Source organism: Anticarsia gemmatalis, chromosome 2 (assembly GCF_050436995.1).
Source record: "Anticarsia gemmatalis isolate Benzon Research Colony breed Stoneville strain chromosome 2, ilAntGemm2 primary, whole genome shotgun sequence".
NCBI lineage: Eukaryota > Metazoa > Arthropoda > Insecta > Lepidoptera > Erebidae > Anticarsia > Anticarsia gemmatalis.
Window position 1 is genome coordinate 7,982,581 of NC_134746.1, and position 27,011 is coordinate 8,009,591.

Sequence of the window (27,011 nt, forward strand, 5' to 3'; positions counted from 1 at the left end):
TAAGAGATAAGCAGATATATTAGGATCGAAGTTTTATCAAAGCTTATTCGACCAATCACGCGTTCTATGATAACGTCTCTACACAATCAAAATGACTTTCGTTCGAGCACTTTATTTGTTTAGATATTGTATTAAATAATGAATGTGTCGGTCATGTCGGCTATGTCCATTTAATTAGTTGATTTAATAGCGAGATAACGAGTAGGTACCTCTTTGGTTATTCCCAATGAAAAAGTACGATTGGTAGTCACGAATTTGTACCGAACCAACCTAGATATTCTGTAACGTATTTGATTAAATATCATTAGCTACGTATGTGAAAAAAAAAGAAATTTGACATCCAATATCCACAGAAAGATTTGATAGCTACGTACACTATTGAACACATGTCAAGATATACAGACACAGACTTGCTTACGTAGGTAATACACCGTGCATACTTCGGTAAAGCTTTCTACACAGTAGCATTTTGCTTGCATTCATATCATTTGACTGAAGCACCTCACTCAGTCTTGAAAATATACTTATGTTATTAAAATAAAATTCAAACGACAATAAAAAACGAATAGATTTTGTGAAAAGTAAGTGGGACAAATAGTACATTTACCCATACTCGAATATGAGACGTACTTATAGCGAATAACAAGTCACTTAATGATTCTTACATCATCAGGGCTCGAGTCCTATCGCAGTTGGAACGTATCAGATACGCAAGCTATCAAAACACACAAGATAGTGCACAGATATCGTCGTGAACAAGGGACCTTTGTTTCATTCCTGCGGGATTACGTTAGCGCACATGTTATTGTTTCTGTTGCGGGCAAAGTCCAAAGTGTGGAGGCCGCTAGAAAGAATATTAATCACAATCTAAGCCATGAGTCACTAAAAGTGATCATGTCAATATTTACAAGAACTGAATGCCAAATCATCAGCTTACTATTTTGGCTACCTGCTTAGTCGATTATGACATTTGTGTTAGGCTTCCAAAATGCTTTTGAAATCTATAGTAAACTATTAGGAGTTATTTTTTCAGCAGCAACCTCAATTACGATAGTTCTTTTCTGACCTTCAGGCAGACAAACATAGAATAGCTGCCAAAGTAAGGATGACCCAAAATCATAAGCCAGTCATTCATTCCTATGATGGGAGTATGCACTGACAAATTTTCTGCTTTTTACTTTGTCCTCGATTACAAAGACCTCTATGAGACTTTTCTTGGACATAACTCTTTGTTTTAAAAGGTCTCGTAGAGATCTTTTTGATTATTCAAGGGTCCTTGATTTTCTAGCTCTTATTTGATTTCCTTGAACTAGAAACGGTTAAGAAACGTTGAGCTAATAAGTTGCCTAGCAGTCTCTTGTATGTACAGTTTGTATAGGTACCTAATGTGCAATCTCAAATATTGACCTTTCAACGAATCGAGAAAAATATTGAACATTACGAATTTAGGGCCTCAACGATTATCCCACACAGAACACGCATTGTCCTTTGCGTTCATTAATCTAATTCTCTTTTAATTGTCGTGATGTCAATCTACGCACATCAGAATTGGGCCCATAAAGGGCCCGACCAAGGTCTTACTATAAAAATAGTTTTCGTTTGTTTCAGATCCCGTATGTGCTCTGGATAAAACCTTGTGACTATTAAATGCGAGGTATAACTTTAATTTGTAATACGATCGTATCGTATAGCAACCTCAAGTGATCAGGTATCGGTCAGGTGGCAGTGAGGGTGTTATATGTACATTGTGATGTCAGTGTGGTAGTGTCGGTGTAGTGGGTGGTGGTGTAGGGGCGAGGTGGCGCGACTGGCGAGTGATGCCCATCGCGGTGATGCAGAGGCATGGTAGACGCGGCAGCGGAGCGCCGGCCCGCCGCCGTCGCCGCCTTCTGCGATGCTACCTTCAGCCTCACCAAGTAAGTCTACCGCAGAATCATAATTTAGTTTACGATATTTTATTTATAGGTTAATTATTACAAAACAGTAGTTTAGTCAGCAACTATTATAGACAACAGTAGGTCGCGTAATATTTATTTGTCGCCATAAAAGATGATCTTGTACCAAAACAAAGAATTTTGTTGTTAATGCTGATCGTTACTTTCCATCATACTTGCAGAGACTGCACATAATACAAGTCAAAATATTTAAGTATATAATATAATTTAGTTACATTTTACACTCAAACCTTTCAAATGTATAAATTAGACAAGTTCGTCGTCGGTTTGACACAAACAAAATATACTTGGCAGTAAAATAAGAGTTTAATTGATTGATTGCTATTCAGTTCGTATGTCAAGCCATCATTATTGACCGTTGGCATCTCGCCGTTGACCCCGATGGTCTGCGATCATTTATTGAGCTCACATTATTGGCTGACTCTCAATAGTCTCAATAGCTACATAGGGCCTGGAATCTCTTGTAACACCTTTTACGTTACTAATTATGGTCACGGTCTTACTATTGGTAGGGCGCGGCGCTTGTTTTAGCATGTGATGACAACTCAATATATCAATAGTTTATTTATTGTATTTGTTTGTTGTTCTTTGGCGCAATCTATCTGGGTACTATGTATTTACAACTGACGAATTTTCGTGCCGATGACATTGCATTCTTTTTTTGTATTGGCACGGCTGAGTGTTACGTTGCAACTCGTGAGCAGCAAATTGTTTGATTGGTTGTAAGTCGAACCGGGCACGCAATATGAGTTGGTTGGTTAATGAGAGCACCGATACGTCTCGTCAAGTCGTCACGGCAGCGCGTTATCAGGGCCGTGGGCGGCAATGTGTGCTATATTCACTACACAGCGATATGCGAATGTGTGCGTCCATAGTAGCGCTTCCAGGAAACGCGAGTAGATTTCTCAGAACCGATTCACTGTCGCGCGCGTTTTCAGCAATGAATGGCTCAGCAAACAGTCTTCACAAACTGTTTCACATTGTTAAAAATATACCTATATGCATATTATAAACCGTAGCGCATCTATGCTCGCCGCTATCTTATCATTTAAAATGTCCTCATTCTTACCGCGAGCACATAGCGATCATTGTTTTCTACATATAATATTGTAATATCAAGTTTATTTTATTATGTAAGTACTTTGAATACGTATGTATGACATAATTATTTATAGCATTATGAATACTGAAAATAACATCTACGTGCTAATTGAAATAAATAATAAAGAATAAATGTATATCTTATACCTTCATTATTTGTAGTTATGCGCTGATGGAAAAATAGAAATACATAGAAGTTTAAACATTTACACTTTAAGGAAAAAAACTATTTGTTGTATGATAGGCCAATTTTGAGCACTAGATCTTACGTGTATTGAAATGAAAACTATTGCATTTGGAAGGCTTCTGGGACATATTTACATCTAAGTATAAAGGTGCGTTTCCACGGAAGTAGAGCTCGGTGGAGCAGCCTGGAGCGGAACGCGAATTGAACGATGATGACACTATTCTTACACTTGGGTTTCATCTCATTCTACCAGGCTAGTTAGGATACATTCACCTTACCTCCTTTGATCCTAAATATAATATCCTTAGACCGAAAAACCTAAAGCAAGATACAAAATTCCTGCGTAATTTAGGGAATTCCAACTATAGGGAATTTAAACTGCAAAGAATTAGATTCTTGGGATACCGACTTTCTCCAAAAAGGGAAAATTAATATATAGGGATACCCTAGGGTTGCGTTATAATTATATGATAGTATTGCTTGGAAACTTATCAAAGTATCTCATTTCGTCAGGTTAGGATTTCTTTTATTTTTAACCAAGTTTCATGGATAAAGTTAGAGCAAATGTATGATTATATTGTTCCTCTTAAAAACTGAAATAGGATAGTTTAAAATCTTGCTGATTGGAATATTGGAAAAGCTTATTGATATCTCACAGGAATTCTGTACACGCGAACAAGCTACGAGCGATTTGATCCATCTAGTTCAAGGAAAAAATTCTCTTTGGTTAATAGTAATTTGTTTACACTAATTTGACATTGTCAACATTATTAATAGCAATTACTGTATTATGCGTTTATATTTACTAATAGTAGTATGGAATAGTGCTGATGTAATACTACAAATAATTGAAATAATAGGGAAGTACGAACAAACGTCATTTCTAAGTTTATTGACATGCACGACCATAATGAGTGACAACTAGCAATAATATTATTCCGCCGCGACTTAAGTAGGCACTTACATCAATCCTGTAATGAAATTTGTATTACTAATGGTAATGACTAAAATTCAATAATCCATTTTTCGTTAGAAGGTACCTACCTAAGTATGGAAAATAAAAGGAAAGACCTAAAAAATTATATTTTTCATTATTACTATAAACACTCATAACGAATTAATTTGCCGCAGGGAGCTAGAATCACTGAGATTGTCGAATTTAAGGTAAAAGTAATTGGCAGGAATGTCTAAATTGTTTGTGTTTTGCTGTTTGGGTGTCTATGGATTTTGATGAATTTTCAGTGTTTTAATGTAATTGAAGTTAAAACCGTTTCCGGAAATACTAGATAATTAGGTGATCTGAAACTGATCTGAGATTAGGTAACAGGAAACTGAATCCAATGGGTTATTCACAGATTCAAATGGCACAAAAAAATGGGTAGTCCATCTAGAGCACCCGTTCGAATAGCACCTAGCCTTACTCGCCTATATTTGTCAGGTTCTCATCGTGGACTAGGCTAGGTACTATTCGAATGGGTGCTTTAGATGGACTACCTAAAAAAATGGTTTGTTTTCAAAAATCTCTTCAAAAAAATTTATCAATCCCTTATGCACGATTTAATGTTTTTGTAATCCTAAAGGGGAAACCATCTTCGAAAACGTTCATATTAACACAAAATCCACTCTCAATACATTTAAAAATGTATTTTATGTACTTACTACATTTGTCTTATTTCTTAGGGCAAAACCATTCGAGGACAATTAAGAGTTTTAAAATGTATGATAGGTAGGTATTCAAAACTGTGAAGGTACTTATATGACGTAGGTAAATTTAAGTAGGTAAGCTAGAACCATATTTTTAACTAGCTGACCCGCGCAACTTCGCTTGCCTCACATAAGAGAGAATGAGTCAAAATTTTCCCCGTTTCTGTAACATTTTTTATTGCTACTCTGCTCCCATTGGTCGTAGCATGATGATATATAGCCTATAGCCTTCCTCGATAAATGGACTATTTAACACTGAAAGAATTTTTTAAATCGGATCAGTGGCTCCTGATTAGCGCATTCAAACAAACGATCAATCAAACAAACAAACTCTTCAGCTTTATAATATTAGTATAGATTTATATTGAAGATATTTCAGTTTCTCATTGCTTAGCAAATGTTTCCCGCAAACTTCTACGCCCCTCGGTCACTTGTTATCCCTCTAGAAACATGTCCACAATGTCCAGCGATCTCCATTCGGGTCTACCCAGTCTTCGCCGACCATCCTGCGGCACCCATTGTAAAGTAACATAAGCCCATCTCTTTATATCTAACTATCATATTCTGTCCCGACTCCCGGCACATTTCGCGTTTTGGAGCGAAAAGTAAAGATTCTGATGTGGTTCCTTTTTAATTCTGAGAATGCTACGATTTTCTTTGCTCTTCTTTAGTTAGGAACCATGTTTGGGATGGGCGGGTATACACACGCCAAGGAGTTTACGCTGAAACATCAATCAATCAAACATCAATTCGAGGGCAAATTTCTATAAGGGTACAGATCTCAACTGTCGCGTTGATATTTTTACGTCATATTATATAGAGACGACGTAGCATTGAGTCACACCATGTAGAGACAATATGACTAAAAGGTGGTATCGATTTCCTTGGACTTATTGACCATTCTACCATCACGGTGCCCACACGACTGGATATATTAAGTTATTTACCGTTTTAGTCAACAATTCAAAGAATACTAAAACAAAAATATAATTTTATAGTATGCTGCTCAGTTTATATTAGCTCTTTATTGTTAGTTAGCCCCAGTTGATTTGCACTGGCAATGATTGTTATTAATTTATTAATATGCAATTTACCATATATTATTTAAGTTTTTATACCGCCTGCTAGGGATTACCAACAAATGCTTCATTACTAGACCACACCAGGCAAGGTCGGAATGACGATGAGTGCGTCAAAGACTGACCCACAGCAGAAAACTTCAGGTCGACGTAGACAGGCAAGAATCACCTATGTCGATCAATAACTACATTTATTTAGGATAATTAGTCTTTCGACATGTGACAATTATACATAAGCACACTGTACATACCTTATTCAATATGTCATTGTTTCCATTAGGGTGTATAAAGCAAGTAGAGATTTTCTGGTCTTATATTTAAAAAATCTGTCAATTGTCGTCCCTGGTATTTTTATTGTCAAAAGGCATATCGGATAAATGCATCTAAATAATACGATTTAACTCAACTTTTCCCATGCATGCAACTATGCAATCATAAGATAACATTTTTTTTTGATTGAATGACCAGTTGTAAAATCGCTAAACGCGTAATTGTTCTTAGTTTTAGACTAAAACGTAGAACAAAATGCATTTATTTATCTGGCTCCTTAACCTATTCTTTTAAGTGTAATAAAAATATAAAGACTCGTTTGTTTAGATATTATTCGTTCGAACTCAAACAGAACGTGAATATTATCATACAAATCAAAATTCATTTAATATGGCATTGTTGTTTTGTTGCTCAATCCAAATTGACACTAACCCGGATATGGATGTTAGTGATGACATTGGCGACTAAATTTGTAATCTGGCGATATAATTTAAATTAAGTGCTTGTTGAATACATAAAAAAATATCTACTATTTGACTTCCGACTTGGTTGTAAAGCTAGTGTTTTTATCCTCCTTTGAAAAATTAGCTAAATTAGTCTAAGGTACAACTGACGCTCCAGAAATAAGTTTAGTATCCTTTAGAACAGTTTCAGCAAGTACCGAACATCTTAGATGTTACAAAAATGTTTCGTCTTTGTTTGAATGGTAAATTTTACTGAATGTTAGTAAGTAAACGATGGGAAGAATTAATAATTTACTATGCATTTAACAGGCAATCATGCGGACTTGTAAATGGCTTGTCTTTGTTGGTTTGGCATCGTTGGTAGTGTTGTTGCCGAATGCCGACCGCTTCGTTTGCTAATTCGGTCGGTGACGAGGCGAGGGGCCGCGGTCGGTAGCGGGGCGGGGACTATTTTCGTCTGGCGGCCACGTTTGGAAAAGGCGCGGTGACGTCACGATCCTCCATAGCGATGATGCCATCGGGCGCCCGCGACACGCACCGGTCGACTTGCCAAAATATAGCAGCATGCTCCCAGCGATGTGCCGCGGTCAACTTTATTTTGGTCATTGTCCGACGACGGATGTTGTCTTGGGTGCTTCACCCAGTGCATCATCACACAATTTTCATGATTTATGATTTCTTGGTCACATGACAAGCAGTGGATACTTTCGCGCTTTACTGCGTAGACTTATTCATATTAAAACAAATCGTTACCTAGATGCAGAGATGAAAACGTGAAAAGTTAAGGCAGACATTAAACTGTTGCAGAAATGCTTATAGCTTCCTGCCACGTATTTTCAGATTTATCGCGGTGATATCAGCGTGAAACTGTTGCAACTAACTGTAACAGTGTGGAGCATAGCAGAAATAAATGTAGGTGCTTGCTGAAGCGATTGTAATACTATTGCAGTAGATAGGTACATAAGTTTACGTCATTGCAAACAGTCTGGTAAAAAATTACCCCTAAACTTAAATAGAATAGGGGCAGAAAGTATGTACGTGTGAAAATATTAAGCTCTTTTTAAATTTAACAGTTTGCAAATTATAAATATTATTAAGCTTAAGAGTATCTACTTAATAAATTAAATCGATCTCTAAGAACTAAGGGCAAGTTTATACGAAAAATGTTTGTCTATAGAGACGAAGTCATTACCTGGAGAGAAATACTATTACACTGTTTTTAGAAAATCAGTTTGTGAAACGTTAGTATAGACTGTATGCTGTTTTTTTTACTATGTGGTCGAATTCTCAAAAGATGTGAAGGCGCAGTGTCAGATAATTATTTAAAAAATATATTTTAAACATTTATTAAAGCACGTCCATACTCGGCGAAGTACCATCAGCTGGCGTTTTGTAGTTTTATTAAGGTCCTTTGAAAATGATTAAATTTTGAAGACGCAATTTGCTCAACATTTACTTTTTATGTTGATGATCACAAACAAAGAGTTTTTAAGGTACTTGAGGTCGCAAAAGACAAAAGCCGTTGACAGCAGTAATCTATTGAGGAACGAATAATTTGTATTCACTCATTGTGGTACTTTTAACGTAAACTAACTTTTTATTGTGAATCCATTAGCAGCAGAAAAAATTGGAGCTAGGTTCGTTTATCAAAAGTAAAATCTTGGCTGTTGCCAAATTTTACCGACCCCATTTCACAATTCATTGGAAGCCTTGGTTAAAAATTTAGCTTGGCAAGCCATATTTAATGGAATATTAATATTAATAGAATAATAATCATAATATACTAGCTGACCCGCACAACTTCGCTTGCGTCGCATAAGAGAGAATGGGTCAGAATTTTCCACGTTTTTAGAACACTTTTTTTACTGTTACTATTGGTCATAGCGTGATGATATAAAATATGCTTTTTTTTTCACGAAAAATATTCTTAAAATGATTTATATCTCTTAATATAACAAAGTCGCGCTAAGGCATATCCGCCATTAAAACAGTTGCCATGACAACGAAATTTTGTTAATTTAATGTCATTATAATATTGATTATTCGCGACTTCGTTCGCCACCTGAATTTTCCCGGAAAATGCGTCATTTCCCCGGGGTAAAAAGTAGCCTATGTCCTTTCTTGGGTATCAAAATATCTCCATACCAAATTTCATGCAAATTGGTTCAGTAGTTTAGGCGTGATTGAGAAGCAGACAGACAGACAGAGTTACTTTCGCATTTATAATATTAGTATGGATATGCACGGACATTTAACTCAAAAAAATGAGGTATTTTTATGCCTGGTCATTAACGCTCCGGTCTATTGATGTGATAAACCTGGGCTGAAATATGAATACCTATAATAATAATAAATTGTAATTTCGATATTTTATACATTAGTTTAAAAGTTTGCGGAATGTAATATTATTGATATTCACGGCACGCATGTTTTTATTTTTTGTCAACGAATATATATAAGTATGTGCCAATTTTCTTGTTCATTGGTTATGAATAGACAACAATGTAAGAAAAAAACCTTTTTACATAATTAATGTTTAAAAATATTAAGTCGACCTTAAAAAACTACACTGTTAATAATATTACGAGTAAGTGGATTACGAAATTATTTTTGTGCCTAATTCTATTTCTGTTAGTTTAGCTATTTTCAGCAATTTTTACAAAAAAAAATACTTTCCGGGCTGCCATTGATTCATTCTGATTTAACATAATATTATGGATAAATCCCAATATTCAATAAGTATGGATAGGTTAGCAGTGATAGCCGAGTAAGTAGGCTTAAGTATTATAAATCATTATCACTTGTTCTAACGGTGAAGGAAAACATCGAGATGCAAACCATGCATGCCTCCGAATTCTTCAGGACAGATCAGAGTCTTGTATACCTTCAAGAACTGTCATACAGTCCACTACGCTGGCCAAGTCCGGGTTGGATCCCCCAGACTCAAGGCATAACTCCACCCTCATTTCGGGAAGGGGCGTTTGCCTAGCAGTGGGGCATTAAGGGGTTAAATAGGTAAAGATAGGTCCCATAATACACCTATGAGAATACGTTTTCGTTACTTGACATCAGAGTTAAAGCTACAGCGAATCGCTAACAAAGTCATTGCTCCATTAGTAGTGTCGCTCTTTACCTTCTAATTTTGCAATTGTTTGCTTAAAGTTTTGCAAGAATACTACATACATGTAATACATAGGTGTGTACAAAAATATTTTCAGTATTATGTTTGGTGAATGTCATTGCAACTTTGTACAGTTTCTACAAGGCTTCAGTTTGGTGCTCTTTATTTAAAATCCTGCAGTATTTGTCATGTAAGTATTTGTTAGAAGCCAGTGTTTTTAATCAATTAGGTACCTGCCTACTTACAGATAATATGCATTTCTTAGTTAAGAAGATTACTTTCCTATGAGGACCGTTCTCTTTTCTAAGTAATTGGTGTTTCTGATCTTCTGTAATAGCTTCTTGTATTTTATAGAATTTGAATTCAGCAAAGTGAGCAACACTGTTAATGTCAATTAATTATGATGTTTTCATGCATAAATTATTAGGTTGATGTACAGTTGAAGTTGTATGTAAGTAGTTGTTATCAGCGTCGCGCGTTGTGCGTCGAGGCAACAATGCTTACTCCTTACCATGCTTGTTTATCGTCGAGCGTATAATCAGTTGTAGTAGCAACGGGGCCGCTATCGGCCCGGTGTTACGGACGCGATGCTAGTGCGTTGTTGCGCGTCGTCATCGGTCTCGTGGTACCGGCCGTAGGGTCGGAGTGTCGCTATCGTTCGCCGGTCACCAGTGCTGCGCGATCAGCTCCGGCGCGTGGTACATACGTGCCTCCACTGACGTTTTTATTTTTAATTTCGTTAATTGAACAAACATGCCAGTTTATTTGCAGTGATGTAGTGTGAAACTGATTTATGAACATAATATTACATTGGTGGATAGCTGCCATAGCTCTGTTCAGTTTTATACGGGTGAATAAAAGGATATACATACTAATGTATGTCAGTAATGGATCATATACTGCATACTTACCGATTCTTGTTCGTTTGAGGTATATGGAAGGTTTTTATGAGAATTATGTTGTGCAAGTGCTGTTGTCTCATCCCTATGTATGTATTATTATACTTAATAAGCAACGCAATTAAGTATTAAATAGCTTAATTTCTAGTGTTACGATTACAATAAATCTTTTTGGTTACAATTTCTGAAGCTTGGCAAAATACCAGAGGCTTGAGTATCATAATGTTTCATTTTTAAAACTTGTTGATCTCAGTTTATATACATTTATTTGTTTGGTTGGTCAGTTCAAAGTATCAAACTTTATTAAAATTTGATCTTGATGTAGATTTTTATAATAATACATTAATTATATTATGCATAGGTAAGTAGGATAATGATTCATAGACATGTACATATTTATAATATGCACACAAGGAAGTGTCAGATCAGGTTATTGATACATAGTTATAATATTTAATATAAAATGACAGGGCACTAAATTGTAGTTGTTATGTCACAAAGCTTAGGCTAGTTCCCACATATTAAGCTTATCTACCTATGCAAGGTTTACATATTGCAGCAATATCGTCAGGGATATATTAATATCATATCTCTTTAAACACTCAGTTCATAAGTAGACTACGATAACACTGTAATACATACATATACTTGAAAAAGAAACCACACATGCAAACTGCATAGTATATGACGTACCTATACATAAATAATATTAAATTCATCATATAGTTGTCTTCCACATATTTATTAGTAAATCCATTTCAAATATCTTCACAATACACGTAACATACGGGTCGCCATTCATATATCAATCTTGCGTTTGAGATTGCATGTAATTTACGGCTAACAGAATTAATCTTAAGCCGTAATACTGAACTATACGATTTTAAACAATTCTGAGGTCATATAAATCTTTGGAAAATGTGTTATTAATACGAGCGAATGATCTAATTACGTTTATCATTGTATTCGCGCAGAGTTGAATGACCAACATAATTCACCAAATAAATTACAGCTAAAACACTTCTGTTGACAAAAATCAACGAGTTTTGAAAACTCTTTTTCTCTCGAGGAATATTTGTTAAGAGATTTGTTTCTAATTGATTCATTAGCAATTGATAAGATTCTTAATAAAGTCAAGCAATGTTACATTTTAAGAATAATAACAACTTCTTTTTTTTTATTCAAAAGCATCAAACTCATAAACGTACAGGTACCTACCTTGTATAATATCTAATTTAAAGAATTTATTTTTATATTTCTCTTTGTAACTCAATTTTATACACTGTTAGATTCTTTGAAGCCCACTCTTTCAATGCCTTAGGTAGCCGATGTTGACCGTTTACAGCTTGATATAAAAGAAAACATAATGTATTCTCTTCCTCAATATATACAATTTTGATTTACTTATAACAATCATTTCCATTATGTACTGAATGACGAACGGTTGTAGCAGAACGATGACTTCATTGGTCATGTGTCCATTTTTTGTTAACGTTATTGCTCATGTACAGGTTTGTAGAATAAAATATTTTAATACCTTATATTTTTCATTAGAAACATACTGATAACCATTAACGATTTACGATTGTGGTGACTATTTATCTAAAAATGAATTCACGAATGAATCACTTGACAAATCTCGTTAAACAATTTTCACTTATTATATATATATTTTTTTTATCTAACCTAACTTAATTAATTTTTAACTAACCTACGAGGCAACTGGTTTGAATTTGTTCAAAGTGCAGTTCTTTAGAATAAAAAAATCATAGAAATTACTAAGTTACAAACATTCTTGAAAAAGCAAATAATAAGTTAAATATGCCTATAATTTATGCAAGATTCGTGTTACTCATAAAATTTGATTCCAATTCAAATGTGTTTGACAAGAATGTCGCCCTTTGTATTTACACACGAATTTCCTGCGTGGCTCTTGTCTGAGACAAATATATTATTATCGAACCACGCTATAAAACTGTATGACTAATATAAATACCTCTTATGGGTAACTAACACAATCTGGAATACTTTGCGTTCTATTTAAAGAATATGGTTTGAGATAGGCGTTTCACGTGCCATGTGGAGGTCGAACACCTAAATACTGCACAACGTGGTGTGTACATAAGTTTAACTTTGGATTAACCTAGTTAGCTTTTGCCATTAGTCAAAAGTTCTCACACGCGACGAATAACGCTGAAACTATGTCGCTATTGTATTATTGTTTTTGTTGTTATATAGGTAGGAAGGTTTCCGATTTTGAAATTATATTTTATATACTGCGATTACTTCAAGGCTTTATTAGAAAACGGGTTTTATAAGAATAGCTAAGGTTAAGCAAACTATCAGCAATTCAGATAATATTTGAACGCGAATTAAGATCAATTGCCCTTTGATTCGTTTATTAGCTATCATTATTGTACAAAGGCCGCGGGGATGTCCTGAACTCGTTCCTTGATGAGAACACAATCGATGTGCCACAAAAGTTTGACCTCGGGCTCGGACCTCTATTGTTACCAATCAATGGACAATACTTAGCCTCTCCGCAGCGATACATACAACCGTACTCGAATTACCATCCACATCCGTGTGCACACTATGAGATGCCGTTAAACCTGTTTAAGCTATTACACCAATTGTTAACACCTAACGGTTTGCGAATAAAAATTTAACTTACCTTACCTTGATTAATCTCTTTGCTAGCATACCACCGTGAGATCTGAAAATTAAAGCTTAGCTTGTTAAGTAAGTATCGTTTCGTTTGTATCAATTTATCAAATAGCTCGGCACTCAGCACATCCCGCCGGTCGATTAACATCGCGTCATGAATTCAACGGCTTGTACGCACTACAAAACACACCACCCACGTACGACGGGCGGGCCGCCGCCGCGCCGCATCCGTCCCGCTGAGATTGATAAACCAATTTGACATCATTGCCGTGGGAAATGTGGGGATACATAGTGCTTTACGTTTCAACAGTACAGCACAATAATATAATTTGACAACAAAGCTTTATTATTAAACCACGAGCAAAGGACGTAGGATTTAATGGGCTTGTAGTGTCTTGTTGTTATCGCGCATATCATCAACGGTGATAGAACCATAGGAACGGAGCGAAACTTGTATAATGCAGGCCATTAAATAAATAAATATTACTATCACCTTCCCTTCTCTCAGAACTTAGAATTTCACTGTATTGCTTTTAAGAAATTTGTCGAATTTCATACAAAATTATGTGACATTTGACTTTATACAACACATTTTACTTTTGCAAGTTTAATTTTTTAATTTTATGGTCACTCTACCTAGACGAATTTGATTACTTTGTTAAGCCAGTATGTTTTACATCGATTTTCACGACTTCTCTCGATGTCCAATAATGGCTTAAGCTCAAAAGGGATCCATTGGAGTATGCTCAGTATTATGAAATAATAGTGGGCGACATCAGCCTTGATCTTAGAGCACCTCAATATAATCAATTTTACGGCGAATCTATCTTAAATAGTCTTAATCTTGTCATTTAGTCTCAATTATATGTTCCAATGTCAAATCTTCTGAACGATATATTGAAACTGGCCTGTTGTAAATAAACATTACCACCGGTTTAATTCGGCAATAAAAGTAAAATGTTTCAGTACTTACTTTGTAAACTCAATTGCAAGTACAGTACACAGAAATGAATGGTACTGCAGGTAGTGCAGGTATGATTTTTCAACTGAAAAAACTGTTTTTTAGGGTGATACTGATAAAATAGGTAACAATTAGTTCAATTCCTTTTACGTGGTTAGAAATCTTGGCAGTGTCATGTATGCGATGATTGATTTTTAATAAGTTTGAAAGGAGTAGTGGAGGGGGTGTGCGGGCGCGCAGGCGGTGGCTGGTGGGAGGCAGTCAACGGTGATGTAAGATCGGCTGGCTCTGGCGGTGATGTCAGCGCGCCCACGTCTCGCCCCGCTCGCCTCCCCGCTGCCTCTCAGACCTACGCCGCAACGGCAAAGCCTTCCGCAAAACCGCGTTCCTTTCATAACAAAAAAAAAATGGCCTTATAGTAGAAAATACTCAAAAATTTTAGAGATACAGGGGATTAGTGAGTTAACTACCAACTGACTGAAAATGAAATGAAAACCCTTTGTTTAAAGAAAGTTAAAGACTACATAACATTTTAGGAAAAAGCTGGCACTATCCGAAGTTTTGATGCTCTTGAATCAAATAGTTGCCGCAATGCAGTGGAGCATATATCTCGCCAAGTAGACCGCAACGCGACTAATTTTGCAAGCAAATTAATTCGCTTTACCATTCGCTAGTTGTGGGTGGTTAGGTATATTTAACATAATCATATTTAGTCATCGAATTATGGTTAATAGCCTTACCTTTTTAGCTTTTTAGATTAAGGTCAAGATATGCAAGATAATGAACTAAGATGACGTAGTCCTCAGGTGGAAAAAAGGATAATACCTCGGAGTAATAAAAGTTAAATGAGAGTTCGGATTGTCAGTCAGTGGCTGTTCGATAAATGCTAACACGTACATAATTATTCTAATTAAATACGTCTTACGAGATTTGTAGATTGTATAAATTCATAAAGTATCCATGAATAAATATGCAGATTTTAAAATTATATTAAATGAATAATAACGTTTTTATTCGATCTTTCACTTACCTACCTATGTATTTCATATATTGAGACAACAGCAATTACATTACATAATATACCTAAAATATTTAGAATGGGATTCATTATTATTTTATTCACCCACCTAAATTACCCATTTTGTGTACAGATAATTAAATAGCATGGATGTGTGGCTTCTAGAAGAGAGCAATTTTATACACTATAAATATGTTATTAATTTATTGACAATGCACCAAAGCAAAATTGAATCGAAGCTATGAAAGTGATTATTTCCTGATAATAAATCAATTCGTAATATGAATTCAAAAAGGTGATATTTTCTTAGAGTGATGAAGTGGGTCACAAACACCATGGACTCCAACATACATTCAGTGCAGTGAGATTCGCTCGGTCGAAGAGATGAAGATGGAGGGTGGTGTGCTCAGTGTTTCAAGCAGTAACAATAGATTTCGATCACATCTAAAGAATGCTGCCAGTGCGATATGTGCCAGAACATTGCCGAAGCAGAGGCGTGGCGACTCCGTGGCGATCAACAGTGCTCGACATCACACATACCCGAGAGCAACGCCGACTAAACGAGCCGCCATCTCTTGTCGCATGGAGCCTCTCATGTGCACTCCAGCGCAACATGCGACAACCTTCGAACCGCCGCAGCCCTTCACATGTGATGTCGTGGAGGACCAAACAATGAATAAACCCAATGGTTTTATTAAATTGAAAGGGACCCTGGCCAGGTAAGATAAAACAATTCTTTCAAGTGAAATAAACAAGACATCATGCATGTTTTAAAATGATAGATGTAAATGAAGTCTCGAATTTGCCTAGGTTTAGGTGATCTTTAGTGGTGACATTTATGATTGGTAATGAGCCACAGCCGCTCGTCTTATAGTTGGGTCAACAACATCAGCATGACATCATGGTGACTTGTTTACCCAGGTCGCGGGGTGGAGGTGATGTCGTTAATTATAATGCTACATCAATTGTTGATTTAAATATTCATCGTATTTATTACTATTGCCACTTAATTTTGGTATTATTATGAATAGCAGTATACCAAGAAAAAAAGTAATCTATTAACTTAAGAATTTAGTTGATTATTTTTCGTAGTATTGTTTTTCTTACATCATGGTATCAAAGTTATATTCATGAGTTGACATGGGATGGCGGGAATGGTTTGTGGCCGAAATTATAATACGTTGAATTGAATTAAAAAAATGTTTAAAATACAATAAATAGCTTACGACGCGACGTGACAATTGCACAATTTTGTAAGAGTCACTTCTTAATTGTAGTTGCAACTTGCCACATACATTTTATTCTACAGCATTGTTGAAGTGTTTACACTTGCTTATTATGTACAACAAAAAGTCAATAATAAAGTATGTAGGTACACTAATTAAAACCTTGTATTATATTAGAATTTGAATATATGAAAGATGTATTTTTTTTAATTCATAAAACGTAGAATATTTGTAGATAAAATCATTGATCATTAAACTTACATATACTTAAATGTTGCTGTATTAGCATTTCTAGTCTAGTATTTTGGTCGCAGTTGTTAATATTATTCTTAATAAAAATCTAAACTTAAGGATTAGATATGAGATCATCGCCATTTGTCATATTATTCTTTAACCACTACGATTAGTTACATTAATTCAGTACTTTGTTATAGGCGCGTATAATAAAATTCTTACTAGTTCTTACAATGACTAATACCTGTCACTTCTATCCGCAATCGATTCTGTTGATGAATAAATTTATAAAACACATCTATGGTGCATTTATTACACACTGAATGATGTATAGAAACAAACTCAGGTCAACAACTTGAATGACGTCATATTTTAAAGCTTTCTTGGCCATGATCTTTGTGTTTTCAGTATTATGTTAACTGTAGTAGAATAGACATTAGTCTATGGGTACGTCATGGCGTCATGAGTAGGTTCAGTCAACAAAGGGGCCCATATTTTAACTTGTAACTTATAGCTGAACATGTATGAATCGAAGTGATTGTGACTGTATACGTTCGTGACTTGCTACCTATCTATATTCTGTTTGTAAATGTTGATTGTTACAAAAGTGGAATCTTTTGCAAAAGGAAAATATCATTGCACAAATGTGAAACAATGGACTTTAAAGCATTAATTATAATAACATATCTAATTTGGCAACCATGATCTCACACATAGTTGAACAAAACAACAAGGAGTCGTAAACCGAGCCGTTATCCGTCCGGAAATGGGGCATGACCATTTTTTACTGTGATACGAAACTAGTTTTAAATTGTGGCAAATAAGTTCAGTCATTTTCATCGACCTTGTTCTGTTAAGCCATCTCTTAATCGTTATTTGATGTCGACTGCCAAATCGAACGTCTAACCAACATAATCGAACACGAATGGAGTAAATGCACTCGTGTATTTATAAGCGTGCCAGCGCGAGTGATAGGATCGATACCGTCTCGCTTGCACACCATGATGTCATGGTATATTTTTGTAAGCACTCAACTCGGTCGCACGCGCTTTTCGTTTGTAGTTTTACTATCGATATCGGTATTGTTAGTTCATTATGCTGCGTGGTTCAAGCCAAGGAAAAATAAACATGAAAAGCAATACCTTCATAGAATTGAGACTTAAATTTTTGTCTTATAATATCACTGGTGTTCATTGCTGGAACAATAATTGTCCAACCAAGTATCAAAACGCTGATTGAAGAGTTGCTCTAAATAACAGTCAGAGCACAGGTTTCCTCTTGGTGTTTTGTGCACCGTAACAGCGAGTCTAACAAGCGATTATTACCATAACATTAACCTTAAAGATTCTGCTTTTGACACAAATGGTTAAACCATTGGGTTGCCGTTGGCATTTTCAAAAAACATCTTTTTTATTTTATTAGTAATATAATTATCATTTACATTGTATTCCACATTTATTTTTCACATTTTATATTAACGTTAGTCGAGAAATAAGATTTCTGTATTCAAATAATAGTTGTAAAAAATATCTGTTTATCATTCATCTTTAATTTAAGGAAAAGCAAAACGTAAAAAATACTTCTTGTGTATTGTATGCCGAATAAAAATTCTTGCACATACATTAAAATATCCAACTTGACCTTAGGAACGATCACCAATGAACCTCGTGTTTTTAAGAATATAAAGGTACTTATTGTGAAAGTCTACTGGTTTTCATTTACCAAGCCAGCATTGCCACCTCTTGCTCATTGCCTTTCGATGTCTTTAATAACTCATAGCAGAAGGACTGGCCAATATTATTAAGACTCTCTGTTTGAATTCTTTGTTCTTCGGTCTTTCTACCTTACTAAAGTTAGAAAAAAACGATAAAATGTCTCTTTTTAATTTCATCAAACTAAGGTTAATAGTTTAGCTGGGATTGCGTAATAGGTAAAACGATTTAGTACAAATAATGAATGCGTGAACTGTCAAAATTGTCCGTATTTATGCAAAAAGGAACTACACAGCAAATACGTACTTTTCAGATATCAAAGGTTTCAGAAAACCATGTCTATACTATTAGTTGCAGTTGGTTCTGTTTTGCTTTATGTAAACCAACTATTTTCGAAAAAGAAACCGACAATTATTTTCGCGTTTGTAATTTGTATGATATAGGCATAAATAATTAACGAAAGGTTTAACGTTATGGTACCTGAAAATATAACTAATGTTGTCAGTTTTTGGTTACCACTATATATCAACACAATAGAATGACGACTTTAAAGAGTACCTAACCCTCTTGGAATTATAAATGAAATGATTGTTGTTTAGTCATCTAACTGTTTCATATGAAGAGTTTGACAATCATTACATTATTATTATTATGACTAACGTACTCGTCAACTATACATTCTGCCTATCTATTTATTACTCATGTCGTGAGTGAAATATCTGGAAAATTCTGCGTTAATCAAATTATAGGTCACATTGATAACTGTTGAAATCATAGACAATCTTTAAGGAAATACTGTTGCATCCGGCACGCAATAATAAACACATGTTAAACCTGTCAGATAAATCAGAAATGAAATGTAACTAGTTATGAGTCAGACCATTTGATGAAAAAAATATCAGAATTATTTATTAAATTATCTTATCATAATGATAGTGTGTAGCAGCTGTTAAATCTGTAAGACATCATGCTCCCGTATTTAATCATGAACTTAACTGCACATCACTAATTAGATAAATACGCACTGTTTGTGTAATGTGAAGTTAGTAGTTGATGCTCTATGTGCCCTGTGGCAGCTCTGTTCTTACGCTAGTGTGATAATTCCAAATTGATAATGAAGTTATTAATAAAATATGTTATTTTCGTTCTGAGTTATATTGTTATTGCAAATGTGTCGCCAGTTCTCACAGTTACAGTTAAGTGTAGGGACTATCAAGATTGTCCTGTACAGTACTCGTAAGTTATCCTGTAAATATTTGGCATGAATATAGGATTATGTTTAAAAAACACTGAACATATTGTAAGACGACATTATCTTTATTTTCTAATACATATTAGGAACTATACACTATGTTGTATAAAGTCACTCATGTTCATAGTTAATTTATAACCAGTCAGTTTCACGTGGGAACGTTGGTATCAGCATGCGCTATCGTGGTTATAGGTAACCTAACGCCCTCAGTTGATATTTAGTCTGCCCGCCGGAAACTTATGTTTACGGCTGCGATTACACTCGGCGCGGCGCGGCATATCGGAGAAATGTTCTGCTGATACAACAGAACTGATTGCTTTCACATCTTCCCACATCTTTAGATATAGCAGCGCAGTAACACTATGGTTTGTAGTTCTTTTGACGGGACGCTAAAGTACAGTACAGTTCTTCATCGTATCTTTGCTTTGTTATAATTCTTTTGAACATTTCATTATATAAATCTGAAAATCAGTGATTGTGATAGATGTTTCGAATATTGTAAGTTGGCTGTAGTTGAATAATAACAATCTTTAGATTAGTTGACATTCATAATGTATACTTACTTAGAGTGTAATTAATGTAAACAACCTCAGGCTTGAAGGCCGTTACACTTCACCGCAAATGTAGGGCTACCATAAGACCTTTGCATATAAGAATATTTTGTTGTTACTACAAGTTTACTTAACTGTACCGATTCATGTATTTTTATATGTAAGTATATAATATGTTAGATGCGTAGTATAAAAACGTTTTCACGACTTCTGAATAAGTATTGGATAGGTTTTCCCAAACTTATACGTAAGCTATGAAAGTAATCTATAAATGTATTGAAAACCTACCCATTTTCTTCTACCTCATTAAAAAATATTTAGAGGTCGCCCAGGGGTCGTTTTTGGCCCGTTGCTCATTGATTCAAAACTTTTATTCATAGAATTTCGTCATGAACGTGGTATTTTTTTTGTACAAAACAAAAAATATTTAAGAAGTTAAAGCACCCTATTATTTTCGAAAATGATGTGCATTTCTCAGAGTTCTTGAAGACAGTTCTTAAGGGTATGAAAAAGGTCCCTAAACCGCAGTTGGCCAGCACGTAAAGACGAAACCGCTCACTTATTCTGGCAGACATTCTGAATGGAACTAATAGGTTACATAAAACTTTTTACAAACGTTTAATTTCTACGTCTACGTCGATATAACTAACATAACACGCCAACATTATGAAGAAAAAGTTCTCGAATGTTGTTTAATCACGCTTTTCGCGGTTCAGAGTGTTAACGAATTATTACGTTGATCAGCCTTTCAGAAACTGAAGGTAAAATTTACGATAACACCCGGCTTGCTTTTTAAGTAAAAACATTTAGTATTTTTTGTGAGATCGCGTAAAACGTTTTTCTTTATTAGCAATTTCTCAAGTGCACATTTTTTGTTAATAAAAGATTTTATACGATCCGAAATCGTTTCGTATGAATTAAAAAAGACTCCGTAAAAGCAGGCTGCATAGTAGTATCGTTAAAATTAAGTGTCAAGGGCAGTCCCTACTAAACAGTGTTCCTGTATAATCGATTCTGCTAACAGCCAGTTTGTATTCCGTGTAAGTAACGCTGTCGATGACTTCTGTGGCGTTTGCGGTTATTCTACTAACGTTAATCATGTAATTGCACAACGATGTTTTGTGTTCAGGTTATATATGTATGTAGCTACGACGTAGTGGTTTCGTCACGAGGATGACTTACCCGTCCGATTAGGTACTAGGTATCTAACAATATTTATACTGTTGTCTTATCTTTGTTCTTCAGTTAACACCAATATTTGAAATGCGTAACACACTGGTCTTACGTAGTATAGTGTGTTTCTCGACTATTGTTGTAGATTTTGTTTGTGCCATCCATCATACTAATGAAGTGGATAATAACCAGATTCGAATATTATTTTTAAAACATGGTAGCACTAAAGAGACAAAGGTACTATGATTACTAAATCAGCGTAGCATGTGATTAGAATGCCTAGTAAGAGAATAAGTGCTTCGAAGATGTAATAGTATGTTATTTACTTATAATGGTTTGTTATTGTTGCAGGGAGGTAGCGAGTGCATGGGAGTGCCGCGTGGGCCCACCCGATCAGCCGGCCTCCGCCGACCGCATTCAGAGCCTCTTCAACGACATCGAACTATATCCTACTAAGACTCAGGGTAAGAAACACTGTCACCAACTCATTTACTATCCACATACTGACATTCAGTAGGAGACATTTACGTAATAGCATACAACTTGAGAATGAAAGGTTTATTCGCACACCGCCTTATTTATCTTTAGAAAGCTTTTAGTTAAGTTGCGATCGAGATTATAACACTATTTTGGAAAGTAAACAAATTAAATGAAGAATGGTCATTAATTGAAAATAGAAACCTTCTAAACTATCCTCCCAAAAAGTATAAAATTTTCGCTTTATTTTTTCTATAACTTTTCGATTGTGATTTACTATGAGTCTCGTGTGACAAGATCGTCCTTTTGTACTCGCTAAAATTATTACTTGTAAAATATCATAATTAAAATACTAAACAGTACGTCGACTAGATCATTCCTTGGACCATAAGGAAGAATTTAAATAGCAGTCTACATTATCATAAAACGTACATTTTATATATATGAGTGTTTTCTAAAACTGCGCCTGTCTGGTTTAATAGCGAGTACGACTAATTGAAAAACTACAGAACCTATTTTTATAAGATTGCTTATAATGTAATTTATGAAAATGGTACAAGGTTCAAGAAAAATACGAACGATAGAGTGAAACGACTTACATTAGATATGGAAGATTTCATATTTATTTTCAAGATTTAAATAAGAATTATTAAAAATCTATTTAAGTAATTATATTAGGTCGGGGTAAAAGTCTTCTCGCATTATAGTATGTATGAACTGGTAATAAAATCTCTTTGGCTTCAAGAAACACAAATGAGTACTCGGTTCATTAGGTTTCTTTCAGTGAGCTCGTGAGGTACTCAAATATCGAGCTTTTTTGTGTAGAGAAAAGATTTTATTACAAGTTCATACATACTATAATGCGAAAAGACTGTTTCCCCGACCTAATATTCCAAGTAATAAGCAGACATATTTATCATCATAGACACCTTATTATTTATGCCAGGCCTAACTCATAATATTTTCATATTAATCACTATAGTATCTCTTTAGGGCCGTCCCATCCTACATTATTATTCAGGGCCGTTATTTGCCGCGAATATTTCCTTCCCTGTATTTGAAATATGTGTACGGGTAATTAGTAAAAAAGCTTTATTTAATTAGTTACACAAATTACGTCAATATTGGTTTAATGACCACAATTCTTCATCTACAGAATTAGAATTGAGGTTTGAGTTTTCCCTGAGGAATGAAATTCTTAGCGAACACTGCCTAGAATTTTTAATGTTTACGGTATAAAATTCCCACTGACTCTTGAGATATGACGCAAGTGGCATACTGAACGATTTTTACATACATTTTTACTCATTGAACTTACTAATACAGGTTTCTTTTATTTATCACTGCTCTTCATAGGAATTATAAGTATGTTATAGCAACTTGCTTGGCAGGAAAAATAAATAATTGGCACATTTGTAAATCAGGAAATAATAAAGTGTCATTGTAATGACTTGGCTATTAATAAAAATGTCATAATATAACTAGATGTTAGGAATTAGGAACGTCCCGCATCGCTGATAGCCAATGACGTAATGACGTCACAGATATTTATTATTGTTTTGACATTTATTTGTAATGAATGTACCTAATACGATACTATTTTATCGTTGTGAGACGATAAGTTTTATTATAATGTAAATCTGAGATAACAACGTTGTTGTTAAGTGTACTTTGTCAGTGATTGAAATGTTTTTAATTATTTTGTAGGTATTATAATAATCTTCTACGTCATAGAAACAAATGTTATATTGTTTATGCATTAATGAGATTCATATGGCATATAACTATAGTTTAGTATGATATAATGCTTCACTTTTATTCTATTTATAAAAAGGTTTGATAATGCAGTTGGCATTATGAAACTTTTCTTCTGTCTTATATAAAACCCAGTCTTGATTGACATATTTTATAAATGCTTAATATTTCAGCTAATTGAATAACAAAGGAACACATTTTTTACTCTTGGTATGTTATCAGTGAAATCATTTATCAATATAGATTATTACTCACAGCGCATGAACTTATCAAATGTAACAAGTTATAATAGTACTTATTTCTATTCACATGAGTCTTATACTGGTTGACCTACCGTATTGAGTACAGTGCAATAAAAAAATAAACTAACAAACTTAATACAAAACTCATTAAATTAAAAATAAGATTTCATTAGACATCTAATATGCTATTTAAACTGCAAACACAATTTCAAATTATCGTTTACGACTAAAAAAGCGTATTTGATTGATTTAAATCAGCCGTTAATACTCATTTGCGTCAATTCAGAAAATTGATAGTTATAAGATGATGGCTCATCCATTCAATGACCGATTGAACGATGATAAATGATGACGTTATCATCTGATTCACTAGTGAATGTCAGTACGCCAGTAAAAATTACACCATTTTACCTAGTTCCGCATGTCGCAAACTGCTCCTAGTTAAATGACTGAGTTGATATATTGCAGTAATCACACTACAGACAGTATAGTGTAGGTTATTCATTGCATTTTATAGTTCATCTGGTTTCTAATACGTATTAAAACTATAATAAATAAAATAACAGTTGACACTTATTCCATTTGAGTTGTGTATCGATCGTTATCTTATGTTGACTTTCTTCATGGTAAAAACGTACTTGCCTACTGCGAAATAAGCATGAGTAATTTTAACTAGGTAGGTACTTTTGGAAGATAAATAAGATAGCGCAATTTTTATAAATTTTGTTTTTATCTACTTATTAAGCAACTTCTAAGTGTATTGTCTGTTTTAAATTACATACCCGTCAGTTTTTCAATCAATAGAAGCGATGTTTTCGCGCAACTATGTTGTTAATAGATCATTCAGGTTATAACATTTTTACTGAAGGTATTTGACATCAATGCCCACTGTCCAATATATCACTGAGACACGCGCACATCTTGCGGCGGCGATGGTATCACAACAGTGCAAATGTATTCGACGATTACTATCTGTCATATAAAACAATTTACGGGCTTGCCACGTTAAGCTTCGCCCCTTTTGTATATTTATCGTCCATAAATCTAACAGCAGCAATTAACTCAGGTCACGCTGTTGTAAACAGAACGTTGTATGTCTATTAAACGCATAAAAACCAATGAACTTCTAAGTTATCTACTTTTTACATATAAGTACTACAATGTAAAGTTTGTTTTACAAATTCTTATTTTACACATTGTATATATCCTGATAGACATAACATGGAAGTGACGTCTGCAAGTACACAATCCGTGCGTCAAGAGGATTTTTTCAACCGAATGTCTCAGATGAAAGACGAAGATTTGGCTTAGGTGCACCTATAATCTTATTTGAGCCGGACGCTAGATTATATTTGTGTAAGCATAAGCATGAAAAGGCAACTTTACAAGCATTATAGCATTCGAAAATAACAAAACTCGTCAGATTTAAATTTGGCTGCACATGATCCAGACTTTAAGTCGCTTCAATTTGAAAAGTCACTGGCTTCAAGGCTTTCTACAGCTTGATGCGAATGCGGCCTCGTAATCTAGATACATTTTAATAAAAAGTATTATTGAATTTTCCTTCAAGGCTGGTTACGCCCTCAGAAATACACTTACAAATGTCGCATGCTCAAGCTTATTGATTATTTTCATGTTTTTCACAGAATCATACGATTATTATACTCGTTTTTGTTGATTTTTATCAGGGTGTGATGTAACTATGATAAACCTAATGACAGATAGCGAAATGGGGAAGCACAAAAACGCCTAATTAAAAATGCCCCACGGTCGTTATTATATTTTAATGATATTGTTTATCGAAAAATAGCCGAGTTTCGGTTTGTCGGAAGTATCTACCTTTACACTATACAAATACTGTATTATTTTTTAATAATTATTCAAGCTTACTTATTCTTTCTTTAAGTATAGTAAGATAGTAATCTTAATTCTTAAAGAGGCTTGATTATGTTATTACCTAGTTAGACATTTCAGTAATTGAAAGGCCATTGTGGCTTATTATTTTTTATTTTGATTAAATCCAGGATATGGCATATAAGTAAGTTTTTCAATACTTGAGCAAAAAGGTTCTGTAATCTTAAGTCATAGGCGGAATAAATCGTGATTATTTATAGGCAATCATAACAATTAATAACGTAATCGTTTATTTTACGCTTGGAATAGGATACTACTACGTGTTTAATTACGGCAGATATCCGCTATTGTTATTGTAGCAGGTGTTACGCGTGCGACTCGAGTGATCTCACCGTTATTGCTCACTGATGACCAATTGCTGCCAAATGAGTTCATGACTCCTCGTTTGATATGCCGACTCCATATTGTTCGCTCAACTCACTAATATTAATGGGTATGCATTTTTTTGGTCGATCATTCAAGTCCAAAATTGTCTTATTTAACATATAATATTGCATACACGCGAGCCCCCTGGGCTCAAATGTCTGAAGGAGATTTGGGTTATTTAGTCTAAATTAGCACACTTTTTTGTTGATATAAACACTTTACACAAGGACGTGTTGTCCTTACCATCTCTGTTTGATTATTCTCAATACTCTTTTTTAAGAACTATTTTTTATATTCTAACTGCTCCTGGTGGTCGTTCAGAGCCCTGGTTCATGTAAACAAATAAATGAGTAAATCAATAAAAATCACGAAATTCTATCACATCGAGTTACGTACGTAACTTTTGATCGTAGCTTTTGAACAGTCAGTATCAATGAACAATGAATATATGATTTAGGTAGCGACAGGTAGATAAAGGGTAACTTGTGACAAAGGCACACTTACATTTGTGGCTGAAATGGCTTAAGCAGTAGACGAATGTAGCTGTATTTATGACAGATGAAAGAGCCTGAGGACTATGGAGACTCTATTGGCCTTAGCGTCGTAGAGTTCTTTTGTGAGCTTTATACAAAAACAGAATGAACGCATTTTCTGCCTTATTTTTTCAAGTTTTTAAAGGCTGA

The 27,011-nt window shown here is 34.6% G+C and overlaps 1 protein-coding gene across 8 annotated transcripts in view; it reads left to right on the forward strand.

Annotated features, from left to right (window-relative positions):
* Positions 1–27,011, forward strand: part of raw (NDT-like domain-containing protein raw) — a 42,914-nt gene that overhangs the window by 3,255 nt on the left and 12,648 nt on the right. The window contains exons 2-4 of one of the 8 annotated variants that reach the window (XM_076129931.1): positions 1,609–1,916; positions 15,737–16,145; positions 21,926–22,038. In XM_076129931.1, the coding sequence (XP_075986046.1) occupies positions 15,811–16,145; positions 21,926–22,038 (448 nt within the window). In that variant the 5' untranslated portion in view covers positions 1,609–1,916; positions 15,737–15,810. Of the gene's footprint in view, positions 1–1,608; positions 1,917–10,430; positions 10,812–15,559; positions 16,146–19,653; positions 19,835–21,925; positions 22,039–27,011 lie in introns of those variants that run through there. The other 7 variants (XM_076129924.1, XM_076129939.1, XM_076129947.1 and 4 more) reach the window with 7 other exon arrangements.